At 35.4% G+C, this 16,812-nt stretch overlaps 1 protein-coding gene across 4 annotated transcripts in view; it reads left to right on the top strand.

Annotated features, from left to right (window-relative positions):
• dagla (diacylglycerol lipase, alpha) overlaps nucleotides 1-16,812 on the top strand; it is a 55,521-nt gene that overhangs the window by 33,706 nt on the left and 5,003 nt on the right. For 3 of the 4 annotated variants that reach the window (XM_048183689.1, XM_048183690.1, XM_048183692.1), the window contains exons 14-18: nucleotides 1,041-1,183; nucleotides 2,627-2,695; nucleotides 2,779-2,851; nucleotides 8,604-8,812; nucleotides 9,007-9,133. In XM_048183689.1, coding sequence (XP_048039646.1) covers nucleotides 1,041-1,183; nucleotides 2,627-2,695; nucleotides 2,779-2,851; nucleotides 8,604-8,812; nucleotides 9,007-9,133 — 621 coding nt within the window. Of the gene's footprint in view, nucleotides 1-1,040; nucleotides 1,184-2,626; nucleotides 2,696-2,778; nucleotides 2,852-8,603; nucleotides 8,813-9,006; nucleotides 9,134-12,853; nucleotides 13,833-16,812 lie in introns of those variants that run through there. The other variant, XM_048183693.1, reaches the window with a different exon arrangement.

Below are 16,812 nucleotides of genomic sequence, written 5' to 3' on the forward strand. Positions count from 1 at the left end.
TCATTTTAACAACTTTAAAGGTGATTTTCTCAATATTTAGATTTTTTTTGCACCCTCAGATTCCAGATTTTCAAATAGCTTATTTATTCTGCTTTCAGATGATGTATAAATCTTCATTTTTAAAGAAAAATGGACCCTTATGACTGGTTTTGTGGTCCAGGGTCACATTTAAAAAATATGGTATTAATCATATCATATAATAAAATATAATTTATTGTTACTGCTGTAAATCTATATTAAATTATTATGGGATCTCCTTCAATGCTTTCAGAATCTTTACTTTTAAAAAATAATTTTTTACTGTTTTTTTAACCTTTTATTTTTTATTAACATTATTTTAATGACAGTATATTTATTGAACAAAAATGAATTCTTTTATTGATCAAAATAAAAAGGAAAGTGTACAAACTTTGCTAAAGTGATTGTTTTGAACAAGTATTAACTTTAAAAAATGTATCAATACTGTGTGTCTTTTGCCCCATGCTGGTTTTACCCCATCTGTCTGTGGGGTAAACGCCCCCTTCGCCACCGCATACATTTATATTTTTATATTTTTTATTTTTAAACAAAACAAACCACTTTTATGAATTATTTTCACACAAAATCTGTTGCTCCATCAATGTTCACTACAAACATACATATTTTGGTGCAATCATGCACTGTGGGAGTAGTGAAAAACACATTTTTCTTAGCCCCATTGTACCCTATACAACAATATATTGAATAAACATTTCTTGAGTATTTTGAACTTGCAATTATCCTGTTTTGCAGTTGAACGTGTGCCTGTTTAATTAAGTAAAATAATTTGTGATACATTATTTATTTTGCGATTTTATGGGTTTGCTCTGGATGGACACAGATGGTATTCGTGTTATTTTTGCAGGTCTTAAAATTGATTTTAAAACCAGATGGTAATGTGACGACTGTTTACTAAATGTTCCCCAGTGTCTTCAGACAACATTTGCATGTTGCATGCAAAAATTTGCATTGTGCATGCTATCATGTATCACAAAAGTATTGTGTTTGTCCATGTGTCTCAGGGTAAAGGGACGATGCACTATGGTCTGGTGATTGTGGGTCACTCTCTGGGTGCGGGTACAGCCGCCATCCTGTCCTTCCTCCTCCGGCCGCAGTATCCTTCACTGCACTGCTATTCCTACTCTCCTCCTGGCGGCCTCCTCAGGTCAGTGCGACCTTGCTATTGTTGCTCTGGGATCTGTTTTGCACTACATTTATAGAGAAAGCTGAAAACCGATCTCCTCTGAGAGAAAGAGCGTGTTTAGCAGTCACTGAGGCATGATGACATTAGATAAGACTCATGTGCAGAGATTAAACTGTTGTGTTAAAGGATTAGTTCAGGCAAAAATGGACATTTTGTCATTATTTCTCAATCCGTCGTTCCAACGTTATATGAGTGAATTTAAAAAGCAGCATAAAAGTATTCCTTGGATGCCATAGTTGTAAATGAGGAACAAAGCATTTTTCATATTCTTATGTTCTCTTTAAATCAAATGTGCTTGCAGTGTTGCGATCGGTGATCACATGACGTGTGAGAACCAATGGCATTTGGTGTTAGTGATGTCGCACCTGCCAATTTACTAATAGTGTGACTGAGATTCAAAGCTCTGGCTAGGAATGTCAGTGAATTACATTATAAATTAATTATCTTAAAATAAATTTTTAATGTACACTTCCAATTAAAATATTTGGGGTCAGTATGATTATTTTTTTGACAGAAATGAATACTTTTATTCTGCAAGAACGCATTAAATGGATCAAAAACACATTTATACCATTACAAAAGATTTCTGTTTTAAATAAATGATGTTCTTTTGAATTTTATATTCATTAAAGATTCTTGAAACAAATGTAGCATAACTGTTTTCAACATTGATAATAATCAGAAATGTTTCTTGAGCAGCAAATCATCATTTTAGAATGATTTCTGAAGGATCATGTGACACTGAAGACTGGAGTAATGAGGCTGAAAATTCAGCTTTGATCACTGGAATAAATTACATTTTATATATTCAAAAATATTCAAATAGAAAACAGTTCTTTTAAATTGTAATAATATTTCACAATATTACTGTTTTTACTGTATTTTTTATCAAATAAATGCAGCCTTGGTGAACAGAACAGACTTCTTTTTAAAACATTAATAAAATCTTAGTGTAACTTTCAGGTTTATACATTAAAAAAACTCTCAAGAGGTCAGTCACAAACTACAGTTCTCCTTCTCTATAATGTAAGGGGTTGTGGGAAATATAAGTCCAATAAAAATACATGTATGCATATCTTTTGGAAGGATGATATTTGAATTGAGATTCGCCCCAGAGCCTTTTTCTGAAACACAGTTATTGGTTTAATTCAGTAGGTAATGTGTCTCACGACTACTCTTTCGTGTTAATGCTGTTGCTCATGATGTCAATTACAGATTAGAGAAGCTCTTGCCTGCCATGCTTGGAATATACTTTGCAGTGTTAGCGCGGTCTTTCTGCATGAAAAGATTGTAACGCTAAGATGAATGACATATTCCTTAGAAAAATTGTTGAATATCACATTTGAATTTTTCATGCTGACGTTATAGAACGTGTTTAACCACAAACTTCTGTTTAATTCACAGTGAGGATGCAATGGAGTACTCGAAAGAGTTCGTCACCTCGGTCGTGTTGGGAAAAGATCTGGTCCCCAGGTAAATGAGTGTTCAGCTGTGGTTGTATATATTCATAAGTCTGAGCAGATGAATGTTTATCTAATGCTTTTATGTTCATTCAGGATTGGCCTCTCTCAGCTTGAGGGCTTCCGTCGCCACCTACTTGAAGTCTTACAGAAGAGTGATAAACCAAAGGTGAGCTGCTTTAAAGGGATAGTTCACACAAAAACGAAAACATTTATTCATCCTCAAGTTGTTGCAAACCCGTATGTTCTTCTGCTGAACACAAAAGAAGATATTTTGAAGAATGTCAGTAACCAAACAGTTGTTGGGGCACCATTGACTTTCATAGTATGGATATAAAATTTCATAATAAACTGTTTGGTTAACAACATTCTTCAAAAATATCTTCTTTTGTGTTCAGCAGAAGAAAGACATTCATACAGGTTTGAAACAATTTGAGGGGGAGTAAATGATGACAGAATTTTCATTTTTGGGTGAACTATCCTTTTAACCCTGAGTTTGAACATAGTCTCGATCATCATCAGCATCGCTGAAATGAACCGTTTACTTTACATTACATTGATTTCACTCCAGTCAATGTGATAAAATTCGAATAAAACAAAACTGAATACTATTATTAAAGAAAAAAAGACTTCACCTTGATAAATGTTTTCCTTTCAAGAACATTTTTTCTCCGATAACTTGCTTTGAATATTAATTTATTTGAATTTATTCCCCCTCACTTGTGTTTGTACATAGTACAATTTGTAATGTCTAACTAACTTCGATACGATACCTTGAAAAATATAGTTTTTCGATGCCGTATATACTGCCATACAGATATTGTTATTATCATATCATAATTTATTGATAATTTGGGTAATTTTGCTGCAATAGCTTTCACTTTACTTAAATGTACAAAAAAGACAAACAATTTGCAAACAATAGTACAAATAAATACAAGGGAATAATTAGACAAATGAAATAAACTGAATACTACTGTTAGACACACCTGAAAAACCTAAAGCCATTTAGGTTTTTCAGGTGTGTCTAACAGTAGTATTCAGGTAAACACTACAGAAATTAAATGTAAAAAATAACACTGGATAGTCTACATTGTAAAAATTAAATACAGATTAATGCTTACAATTAAAGTTACAAGAAAAGTGAGCAATTTTTCTCTCTGACAGCAGCAGGTTTATTAGGCTGTTGTCACTTTAAGAGCTTATGCACGGATTCAATATACTGTTACACAACATGCGTTTTCTCTCAAATATTTACGTTCAAAAACTGACTGCGTTTACCTGAATACTCGTCAAGATGGGCATTTTGACACAATGCTGTGTGTATTTGACCGTTTAAGTGAAATAAGCCAAGAAAAATGACTCAATTTGATACTCGAAAGCTGTTTGAGAGGCAGCATTATGAGAGCGCCACTTATGTAGATCAGTGGTGTGTGCACGTTTGGTGTGAGTGCGAAACCCTGAGGAATGAGTAAAATGGGCTATATGCACAAAGCGTTCTTTAGAACTTCCGCATTAAAGGTGCCCTAGAACCAGTTTTTACAAGATGTAATATAAGTCTAAGGTGTCCTCTGAATGTGTCTGTGAAGTTTCAGCTCAAAATACCCCATAGATTTTTTTTAATTAATTTTTTTAACTGCCTATTTTGGGGCATCATTAACTATGCACCGATTCAGGCTGCGGCCCCTTTAAATTGCGCGCTCCCCGCCCCCAGAGCTCGCGACTATAATACAGTGCATAATCAAAGTTCACACAGCTAATATAACCCTCAAATGGATCTTTACAAAGTGTTCTTCATGCATACTGCATGCATGCGTCGGATCATGTGAGTATAGTATTTATTTGGACGTTTACATTTGATTCTGAATGAGTTTGAGGTTTTGCTCCGTGGCTAAAGCTAACATTACACACTGTTGGAGAGATTTATAAAGAATGAAGTTGTGTTTATGCATTATACAGACTACAAGTGTTTAAAAATGAAAATCGCAATGGCTCTCTTGTCTCCATGAATACAGTAATAAACAATGGTAACTTTAACCACATTTAACAGTACATTAGCAACATGCTAATGACAATTCACAAATATCACTAAAAATATCATGATATCATGGATCATGTCAGTTATTATTGCTCCATCTGCCATTTTTTGCTATTGTTCTTGCTTGCTTACCTAGTCTGATGATTCAGCTGTGCACAGATCCAGACGTTAATACTGGCTGCCCTTGTCTAATGCCTTGAACATGAGCTGGCATATGCAAATATTGGGGGCGTACATATTAATGATCCCGACTGTTACGTAACAGTCGGTGTTATGTTGAGATTCGCCTGTTCTTCGGAGGTCTTTTAAACAAATGAGATTTATATAAGAAGGAGGAAACAATGGTGTTTGAGACTCACTGTATGTCATTTCCATGTACTGAACTCTTGTTATTCAACTATGCCAAGGTAAATTCAATTTTTGATTCTAGGGCACCTTTAATATAAGCCAGCTCGAAAACTTCCGGTGAGATGTCATTTGCTGGTGTGTTGAGCATCAGTAGTGTAATACTTAGTTTATAATCAGAATATAATCACTTAAATAGTCAGGCATAGCATTAATTTAGTTATTCAAACATGAGACAGCATAAAAAATAAATCAATAAAGACGTACCTCATTTTTCCTCCTTGGCTAAATTCAATTCGACCTTCAGTTTTCACACTTTTATGTGAAAAAAGCTTCAAAAATTAAATATTTATAGTGCACTTTAGAATAAATTGAATAAAATGTGTTTTTACAAGTGTGCTGAAATTATTGATCTCACTGACTGACAGCTGCTGTGATTATAAAGGGAAAGTGCGGTGCTCGCTTTGTCATTCATTCACAAGAAAAGTTATTGTTTTTCATTAGATTTTTTGAGTATTTCATACTTCATATTGACACAATGTATTTTTAAACCTAGTTATTTTATAATGTTTTATATTTAGTCAAAAACAAACTAGGTGAAAAACGATTAGAGGAAATTGCTGATATTTGCGCAGATAAATGCTACTCTGCCTCCACCTGCTGGTTATAGTGGTAATTATTGTCTTTTTTATTTTTAAATAAGTGTTTTCTATCAAATATTGAATTTCCTACATTTTGAAACGTTCGGTTTTGCAATGGAGACAATCTCAGAAGGATGAACAAGTAATGTTTGTGATCATCACATTAAAAATAACATTTGAAGTGCTGGGGGAAAATGTGTGTGTGTGTGTGTGTGTGTGTGTGTGTGTCTAATTACAGACACTGCATTTTTAAACGGTCCCAATAGCTTTGTCTTTATTGTTATCAATAAAACTGGTTGGGTAAATGTGATAACTGCATGAAAATATGAATACAACATTAAAAAGTCAACCATTGATGGTTTTGTGTCGATGTACAGCAAGTACAGAATGAACAGCTAACAGTTCACCGGAAATGCCCGAGCTGGCTTAACCACAACCAGGAAGTATCCGTGCATATAGTCTATTACGCACAATACAAGCACTATTTAACCGGAGCAAGACGAGTGACTGACAGGAGGCAGGTGTGGTGTCAATTCACCGTCAAGAGAGAAGAGAGCGAGAACACGCAGCTGCTATCGGTGTATTGATAATGTAGAAAAGCAGTATTGGAACCATTTCAGATATTTCAGTATCGATGCTTAGCGAAATACTGATATTTTTGACAGCACTAGTACACATTATGTAGCTGTACAATCACTCAATTATTATTGCAAAATAAATAAGATTGGTTTATTTTGCCATAATAACCAGCTGGCTGTGCATCCAATTAAATATGTATATTCTATCAAATAATTGAAAGATGTTTGAAATTATTTTATTATGTGAGAGGAAAGATGGCGTGAAGTGACTTGAAACTAGCACAGCTGTGCGGGAAATCATTTTCCTGTGACAGAGCTCGATTATTCTAAAATAATATTTGGCCTCGGAATGTGGACTGACCAATCAGAATCAAGCATTCTAGTCCATGCTTGTAGGTGCTGGTGCAGCAGCATTTGTTATTATTGAATTGTGCCAGTAATTAACTGCCCTCATTATATCTGTCACGTTGTGCTTTCCCCATGTCCTTTTCCTCAGGGCAAATAAAGTAAAAGCTAAATTGTTATGTTGCTAATTATAACCGCAGCTATGGGGTTTTTATGCAATGCAAACTGATTTTTTTACATCTCTATTCTAGTTCAGTTAGTGGAGCATTAAACTCTTATTCTCACGGCTATGGCTTCAAGCCTCACCTACACTATGGTTCAAAGATTTAGGGTTGATACATTTTTTTAAAATAAGTCTCTTCTGCTCGCCAAGGCTGCATTTATATGATCAGAAATACAGTAAAAACAGCAATATTGTGAAATATTATTACAATTTAAAAGGACTGTTGATGATTTGATGCTCAATAAACATTCTCGCTACCAATTTTGAAAACGCCTGTGCTGCTTTTATATTTTTTTCAGGATTTTTTGATGAATAGAAAGTTAAAAAAAACAGCATTTATTTTGAAATAGAAATCTTTTGAAACATTATAAATGTCTATACTGTCACTTTTGATCAAATAAATGCATCCTTGCCCAAATTTTTAAGTGGTAACACTTTTATATGATGTTGCATCATGTCTCGATTATTTTTTTGTCAACCTCTGATTATCTTGAGAAATTTGGTCTATATGTGAAATACCTTCAGCAGCTCCAGCACAGTTGGCTTATTAATAATCATAATCACGCTGCCTACTTTGGTGGTTAGCTTCTCTCAGCAGGAACTGATGATATGAAATGTTTCCTGCGTAGGCATCTCACAAGGTTTTTGGAACAGAGCCTTTATGTTTCTCTGGTCACACTTTAGTTTAGAGTCCAATTCTCACTATTAACTATGACTTTTGCCTCAATAAACTCCTAATTACTGCTTATTAAAGGGGTGGTTGATTATGATTTCACTTTTTTAACTTTAGTTAGTGTGTAATGTTGCTGTTTGATCATAAACAACATCTGCAAAGTTACGACGCTCAAAGTTCAATGCAAAGGGAGAGATTTTCTTTTACAGAAATCACTTTTTAAGGACTACAACAAACAGCTGGTTGGAATACAATGAGCTTCTTCCCAAAATTTACATAAACCCCGCCCCCAAGAACACACAACAAAGGGGGCGGGGTCATGTTGGGCTGCTTTAGAGAAGAGGAAGAGTTGTTGTAGTAGAGTGTTGTTGTCATGCCGTGCTTCACAAACGAGGGTCAATTCAACGCTGGATTCGCACAAAAGATGAACATGACGGCACATGCTAGTGGATGAGTTGAATCAACTCCACAGCAACTACATCAATTTATCCACTAACCATTCAGAAACGTCCAGTTTCATTCTAAAAGTTGTAACTTCTTCCTGAGTCTCTCCATCAGTGTCGACTCCGGTTTGAACAATGTAAGGCTGAACACCGTTACTGACAATCCTCATTTTGGCTGCGTGAGATTCTCCAGCTTTGTTGTTGTTGAGCTGTTAAAGCTCCGCCCTCTTCTGGAAAGTGGCCGGGAGCAGCAGCTCATTTGCATTTAAAGGGACACACACAAAAACAGTGGAGTGTTTTTGCTCACACCCAAATAGGTGCAAATTTGACAAGCTATAATAAATGATCTGTGGGGTATTTTGAGCTCAGACTTCACAGACACATTCTGGAGACACCAGAGACTTATATTACATCTTGTGAAAGTGGCATTAAAGGTCCTCTTTAATAGTAAGGTAGTTGCAACACCTATACCTGTGGATTTAGGGATGTAGAATATGCTCATGCTGAATAAGATGCAGTTTATAAGAACTAATAAACAGCCAATATCCTAGTAATATGTATGCTAATAAGCAACTAGTTAATAGTGAGAACTGGACCCTAACTAAAGCGTTTCTCTCTCTCTCTGTTTCCATCAGTGGCGGATCATTGCCGGGGGTACGAAGTGCATCCCTAAATCAGAGCTGCCGCTGGATGACGAAGCCCCTGTTTCTCAGGGCGTGACCCCCTCCAACTCTCGGCTGTGGCTGCACCCCAGTGATCTGAGCATCGCCCTGTCAGCCTCCACGCCACTGTATCCCCCGGGACGGGTCATTCATGTGGTGCACAACCACCCGCCTGAGATGTGGTGAGTAGAGAGGAAGTAAATCGAATGGATTAATGCATATCTTTAGATATTAATATATTGTCAGCATCATAGTCTTCAGTGTCACATGATCCTTCAGAAATCAAAATTGAATTCAGAATTCATAAAATAAATTCAGTCAAAGTTGTGCATGTGTCTGTACAGAGATTTCTCTTACCATCTCTCTCTGTCTGTAGTTGTGGTCAGGAAGAGCCCACTTACTCCGCTCTGTGGGGGGATAACAAGGCCTTTGATGAGGTCATCATTTCTCCAGCCATGCTGAATGAACACTTGCCCCATGTGGTGATGGATGGCCTCAACAAGGTGTGTGTTTGTGTGCGTGTGTGTGCATTTGTGTGCACGCTTTTCTGTCTAACTCTTGCAAAATGCAAAGTCAGTGATTTGGCTAGCAGATGAAATTCAGTTCTGGGCAAATCCGAGTAAAGCCACGTTCACACCAAAGACGATAACTATAACAATACAGATATAGTTATAAAAATCACTCTAAATACTAAAGAATAGCAGAGTTCACACTACAACTTAATGATAATGACACAGAGAAACAATATTGTTGGAATCATTTTCAGAGCGATTTTTCCAGCTGATGAACAATAAAAACATTGAGAGCCAATCAGAATCCATCCTGCTTTTAAGAGCTAATATAGTTATTGTTATAGTTCTCGTTACAGTTATCGTCCTTGGTGTGAACGGGCCTTAACACTGGATCCAGCCCATATACATGTATAAATGCATTAATAATAATAATAATAATAAGAACAACCATAAATGTCCCACTAGGGCTGGACAATATTTTTATTTTGGCTAATAAGCTTATTAAACTAGTTTTGCCATCATTTCTTGTCTTATGCCTGTGATCATGAGAGCATTAAGACTAAGATTTTTTTAATAATGCTTACGATGAAACATCAGTAACAAAAACGTAGTTGGTAAGTTTGATTGATTTCCGTAAATTAGGCTGTCCATTTGATTCAAAACCATGATTCATGGATCATTTTCAAATGTTATTCAATTCTGTGATGTAAAGCTGAATTTTCAGCTTCATTACTCCAGTCTTCAGTGTCACATGATCCTTCAGAAATCATTCTGTCACTTTTGATCAATTGACCATATGCACGGAACATTCTTAAGAACTTCCGCAATAATATAAGCTGGAAAACTTCCGGTGAAATGTCACTTGTTGGTATCTTCAGTGTCCTGAGGAAGATTTAACAGCATCAATATTCTAATACTTAGTTTATAATCAGAATATATATAGTCATTTAAATAGCCTAGTATTAATTTAATTATTCAAACGTAAGACGACATAAAAAAAGCGTGTCTCGGTGTTCTACCTCAGCAAAATTCAATTCGACCATCACTAAAAAGCATCAACACACTGTAAATTAAATATTTTAGACTAACACTTTAGTTCGATTCAATGAATAAAATGTGAGTTTTCACAAAATCACATTGAGCTTGCGCTGCTTTGACAGCTTCTGTGATAATGAAGGGAAAGCACGGCGCTCGCTCTCTGCGCAATTCATTCGCAAGAAAAGTTATTGTTTTTCATGAGATTTTGTGAGTACTTCATACTTCACCTTGACAAAATGTATTTTTAAACCTAGTGATTTTATAATGTTTAATATTTATTCAAAAGTGAAACTGAGGGAAAAGCTATTACAGGAAATGGCTAATACGTATGAGCCAATAAATGGTCCTCAGCTGCCATCTGATTGTTATAGCGGTAATTAATGTCTTTTAAATTGATAGTGTTTTCTATCAAATGTTGGATTTCCTACATCTTGAAACGTTCGGTTTTACAAATGGGGACAATCTCAGAAGGATGAATAATTAATGTTTTTGGTCATCACATAAATAAAAATAACATTTCAAGTGCTGGAAAAATGTGTGCATCTAATTACAGACACCACGGTTCTTATTCAAACGTTCCCATTAACTTCGTCTTTATTGCACTCAATAAAACTGGTTTATTGGCAAATTAAGCAAGTGTGATAACTGCATTAAAATATAAATATAACATTAAAAAGTAAACAATTGATGGTTTTGTGTCTATGTACAGCGAGTACAGAATGATCAGCTAACAGTTCACCGGAAATGCTCAAGCTGGCCAAACAAAAACCATGAAGTAACCGTGCATATGGTCAATTTGATGCATCCATGCTGAATAAATGTATTACTTTCTTTCCAAAAAAAGAAAAAGAAATCTTACTGACCCCAAACTTTTGAACTGTGTATATTGCCCAGCCCTGTAACATAACTCATAACACAAGTAGCAAAGTATTCTGGTGTGCTCAGATCATTATCGTAATGGCTTTTGGGTTTATGACTGGCTCAAGAATCAATTGCTTATAATGCTTTTGGGCTTCAGTGGACTCTAGGTATATGTGTTGCAAGTCTGTTGCAGCATCCTTAATGTGTCTTTTGTCTGTTTGTTTTTTTCTGTACATAAATGTCTGTATTTGCATTTGTCCCCCTGAAACTGCTGTCATCGGAATTACATGTGCATAAAAGCATGGCTGTTTCTTCTTTGTGGTGCTTGCTGAGGCAGTTAGATGCCTAACACTAAGTGTTAAACTTCGGGTGCGTAACTTGTCCTGCTGCGGTGGAATGATACCTCAAATCACTAAATCAAATCTACACTCTTAAAAATAAAGATTCTTTATTGCCATCATTGGTTCCATAAAGAAGAACCTTAAAGGGGACCTATTATGCAAAATTCACTTTTACATGGTGTTTGAACATAAATGTGTGTTGGTTGTGTATACAACCACCTTATAATGGTAAAAATCCACCCACTACTTTTTTTTTTTTTATAATCGCCATAAATCATAAATCAAGCCGTTTGCAGATTCTATGCAATGTGACATCACAAATGCTTAGGCCCCGCCCACGACTGCTGATGGACTCTGCCCTATTAGCTTAGCTCCTCCCCTGAGTGAGGTGTACACAGTCGGCCATGTTTATCTCCTCGCCAGAGCATTTAACAGCAGCATTCAAGTAAGAAATGTATTCTTATTAAAGCTACTAAAGTTATTCAGTCAAGAGCAGTGAGTGATTTTCTGTTTTTCTTTTGTTGTTTGATTGATATTAACAGCATAAACAGCAGTAGATACTGTATATTATGCTGCTGTCACTTTAATACACAGATCTAATATACACATGCAATTTCTTTCCCTGCTGTTTACGTTCACAGACATAACCGACTGTGTTTATGTGAACTTTGTGTGTTTTTGACATGACCTTGTGTGTATTGACAGTTTAAGCTCAATAAGACGTGAAAGAGAACTTGGTTTAATACTTACACGACGTGCTGTCTGACAGACAGCTTTCTGTGCGCGTGATTTAGATGTGTACACTCAGAAAACCATAAATCTTAAAGTTTATACGGATATGGCTTTAAAACGCATGCAGATGATAAACTTTCATGATGATGAAGAACTGCACTGTCATGTGAGCGTGACTACGATAGAGATGATAATCAAAACCAAACAGATGCTTTGTTAGTTTTTGGCAGAGTATCCGGGGCATGAGCTGTACAGGCTCCGCCCTTGTCTGGATAATGGGCGGAGCAGCAGCTCATTTGCATTTAAAGACACATGCACAAAAATGCATGTTTTTCCTTCCACTCAAAATTGGGCATTTACAACACGGTATAATAAATGATCTGTGGGGTATTTTGAGCTGAAACTTCACAGACATATTCTGGGGACACCAGAGACTTATATTACATCTTGTGAAAAGAGGAAAAATAGGTCCCCTTTAAACATCCATGCAACCAAGGTTTTTTAAAGTGGAAAATGGTTATTAAAAAGTTCTTCACACTAAGAAGAAAGTGTTTTTTTAAAAACTGTTCCAAGAAAGGTTCTTTGATGGCATAACTGCAAAAAAAGCTTTATTTTTTAAGAGTGTAGTTGCTCTTAAACTGGGCTGTCGTACTGTCTTGTTTTGTTTTCTCCTGAATGTATGCTCATTTATTCACACTGGATGTCTCTTGTATGGTAATGTGTTGGTTTGTCTTCACAGGTGCTGGAAACCCCATATTTAATTTCAGAACTGATTGCTGCACAGGTTGGAAGCCAGAGAACTAGCACCCAAGTGCATGTGTCTGTCCCTAACGCACTCCCAGATCCCTCTTATACGCCTCTCTCTTCAGATGAATGTTTTATGGTTCAAGAAACATGCTCTGTTTCTTCCAGTGAAACGGTTTCTGTCCAACCACGAGGTTCAGACACTCAAAGAAACGGTTTATCACTCGAAAGTACTGTCAGTCTTTTAATGGCAGCTTCCGTCAGTGCAGCTGAGACGTCAAACACTCAAAACACAGGAACTCTCACTCCAATCCCATCACCTACAATGTCTGTTACAGTAGATACATCTTCCATTAGCTCAGATACAAAGCCAGGAGACGATACCTTTTCCCTTCAACAGTCATCAACATCTCAGTCTGAATCCCCAACGGTTGCATGTGATCCCCAAAACATTGCCCAGTTGAACATTACATTGACCTCTACGAAGTTGGACTCGCCAACATTAGAAATACCCTCATCTGTCCAAGACTCAACCATTCCCTTTGATGGCTCTTTATCTTCCAAAATGCCAAATACCTCCTCTGATGTGTCTGTTCCCGAGTCTCGCTCTCAATTCCAAATGATAACTTCCACAAGTAGCACTCTATTCCCAAACACATCCGATTGCCCTTCTTCCCCAGAGTTCCTGTTGAAAACCAGCCTAAATCCAGTCTTTTCAGAGATCCCTTCAACCGGTCTAATGGGTGAAGGCACATCAGCTGAACTCTCTATGGAGGAGCGTTTTACAAAACCCTCAACCTTTGATAACACACCTTTAACTTCTCCTCAGGACAGACTGAGTTCCTCGACCGCCCCATCGGAAGGGACCCCTTCTAGTGCCACGTGTTATGTCTCAAGCGTCTGAAATGCACTACCGTTCAAAAGGTTGGGGTCAGTAAGATTTATTTTGAAAGAAATTAAAGGGTTAGTTCACCCAAAAATGAAATTTCGGTCATTAATTACTCACCCTCATGTCATTCTACACCCGTAAGACCGTTTATCTTCGAAACACAAATTAAGATATTTTTGATGAGGTTTCTGATCTCTGCGGAAGAGGATTAGGGCCAAGCAATAATAAAAAAGTAAAACCATCTCGAGATTAAAGTTGTTAAATTTCAAGAAAAAAACTCGTTAAATTTTGAGAAAAAAGTCAAGATAAAATGTTGAGAATAAACTTGTTAAATTATGAAAAAAACTCATTAAATTTCGAGAAAAAAGTCGAGATAAAATGTTGAGAATAAAGTCATTCAATTACGAGAAAAAAGTCGTTAATTACGAGAACAAATTCGTTAAAATAAACATTTTATCTCGACTTTTTTCTCAAAATGTAACGACATTTTTCTCATAATTTAATGAATTTGTTCTCGTAATTTAACAACTTTTTTCTCAACATTTTATCTCGACTTTTTTCTCGAAATTTAACGACATTTTTCTCATAATTTAATGAATTTGTTCTCGTAATTTAATGACTTTATTCTCAACATTTTATCTCGACTTTTTTCTCGAAATTTAACGAGTTTATTCTCGTAATTTAACAACTTTTTTCTCGTAATTTAACGACTTTTTTCTCGTAATTTAATGACTTTATTCTCAACATTTTATCTCGACTTTTTTCTCGAAATTTAACGAGTTTTTTCTCGTAATTTAACGACTTTTTTCTCGTAATTTAACAACTTTTTTCTCAACATTTTATCTCGACTTTTTTCTCGAAATTTAACGACATTTTTCTCATAATTTAATGAATTTGTTCTCGTAATTTAATGACTTTATTCTCAACATTTTATCTCAACTTTTTTCTAGAAATTTAACGAGTTTTTTCTCGTAATTTATTGACTTTTTTTCTCGTAATTTAACGACTTTTTTCTTGTAATTTAATGACTTTATTCTCAACATTTTATCTCGACTTTTTTCTCGAAATTTAACGAGTTTTTTCTCGTAATTTAACGAGTTTATTCTCAACATTTTATCTCGACTTTTTTCTCGAAATTTAACTAGTTTTTTCTCGTAATTTAACGACTTTTTTCTCGTAATTTAATGACTTTATTCTCAACATTTTATCTCGACTTTTTTCTCGAAATTTAACTATTTTTTTCTCGTAATTTAACGAGTTTATTCTCAACATTTTATCTCGACTTTTTTCTCGAAATTTAACTATTTTTTTCTAGTAATTTAACAACTTTTTTCTCGTAATTTAATGACTTTATTCTCAACATTTTATCTCGACTTTTTTCTCGAAATTTAACGAGTTTTTTCTCGTAATTTAATGACTTTTTTCTCATAATTTAATGAGTTTATTCTCAACATTTTATTTAGACTTTTTTCTCAAAATTTAACGAGTTTTTTCTCGTAATTTAACAACTTTAATCTCGAGATGGTTTTATTTTTTTATTATTGCTTGGCCCTAATCCTCTTCCGTAGATCTCCCTATACACAACAATATCATAACCAATTTCAAGGCCCTGAAATGTAGTAAAGACATTGTTAAAATAGTCTGTGTGACTACAGTGGTTCAATCGTAATGTTATGAAGTGTTGAGAATACTTTTTGTGCGCAAAAACATAAAAATAACGACTTTATGCAACAATCTCTTCTCTTCCCTATCAGTTTCCTATGCTGTTGACATAGTGAACGCAATACAGCGCTTCCGTGTTTACCTCACAACGCCGGCTCATTATTGGCTGATGCTGTTCACGTGATCAGCACGACACATACGTGTGATGCTGACGCAGGAGCTGGCCGATAATGAGTCGGCGTTCTGACGTAGATCCCAGAAGCGCTGAATTGTGTTTACTTTAAAGTTAAACCAGTGCAGACACATTGACTATTTTATAAGGCTGGGTAAAAAAATATTGATTTCTCGATTTTAATCGATTCTCATTTTTAGGAGCAGATATCGATACTTAAATCACAAGAATCAATTAGTCATCCTGTTTTCAGTTGATGACTGAATGGAACATTGTAGTGTGCACCAAGTCTCATATTTCAAATGATGCCCATTTTATTATGAAATTCAAAAAATACTGTTTTGGCGCTGTTTAATATGGCATGACAGATCGCAGTGTTTCAACTACAGAAAGACTTCATTAAAACAGCTTGAAAACAATGTCACGTAACGTCAAATTTACCTCAAATCTAAATCAAATTGAATCGTGAACATTGTGTCAGTACCCAGCCCTACTATTTTAACTGTCTTTACTACCTTTCTGGGCCTTGAAAGGTGCAATGACATTACTGACAGAAATCTCTTGGATTTCATCAAAAATATGTTAATTTGTGTTCTGAAGATGAACGAACGTCATCATGAGGGTGATAAATTAATGATTCTGAAAAAAAAAAATCACAGTTTTCACAAAAATATCAAGAAGCACAACAGTTTTTTTTTATAATAAATATTTCTTGAGCATCAAATCAGCATATTAGAATGATTTCTGAAGGATCATGTGACACTGAAGACTGGAGTAATGATGCTGAAAATCCAGCTTTGATCACAGGAATAAATTACATTTTAACATATATTCAAATAGAAAAAAATTATTTTAAATAGTAATAACATTTCACATTTTTACTGTTTTTACTGTATTTTTAATTAAATAAATGCAGCCTTGGTGAGCATAAGAGGCTTCTTTCAAAACCATTTTAAAACAAAAAACCTTACATACCCCAAATTTTTGAATGGTAGTATATTTTACACAATGTACGACCAAATGCATGTGCCTTCTTCCTTTGCAGCTAATATGTTCCTCACTACCAGAAACATCCGTCAGCTCGAGCTTTGGGCATCTGCGGTGTCATTCTCTTTCTTTCTGCAGGTTCCTGGTCTCTCTATCAGTTTTTCTTAACTTCTTGTTTTGATGTCTGGTTTAAGCTTCAGCAGTTTGCAGCAGGATTTTCATCACAGCTTCTGTCCCTCTGCAT

The sequence above is a fragment of the Megalobrama amblycephala genome, linkage group LG3 (assembly GCF_018812025.1).
Source record: "Megalobrama amblycephala isolate DHTTF-2021 linkage group LG3, ASM1881202v1, whole genome shotgun sequence".
Classification (NCBI taxonomy): domain Eukaryota; kingdom Metazoa; phylum Chordata; class Actinopteri; order Cypriniformes; family Xenocyprididae; genus Megalobrama; species Megalobrama amblycephala.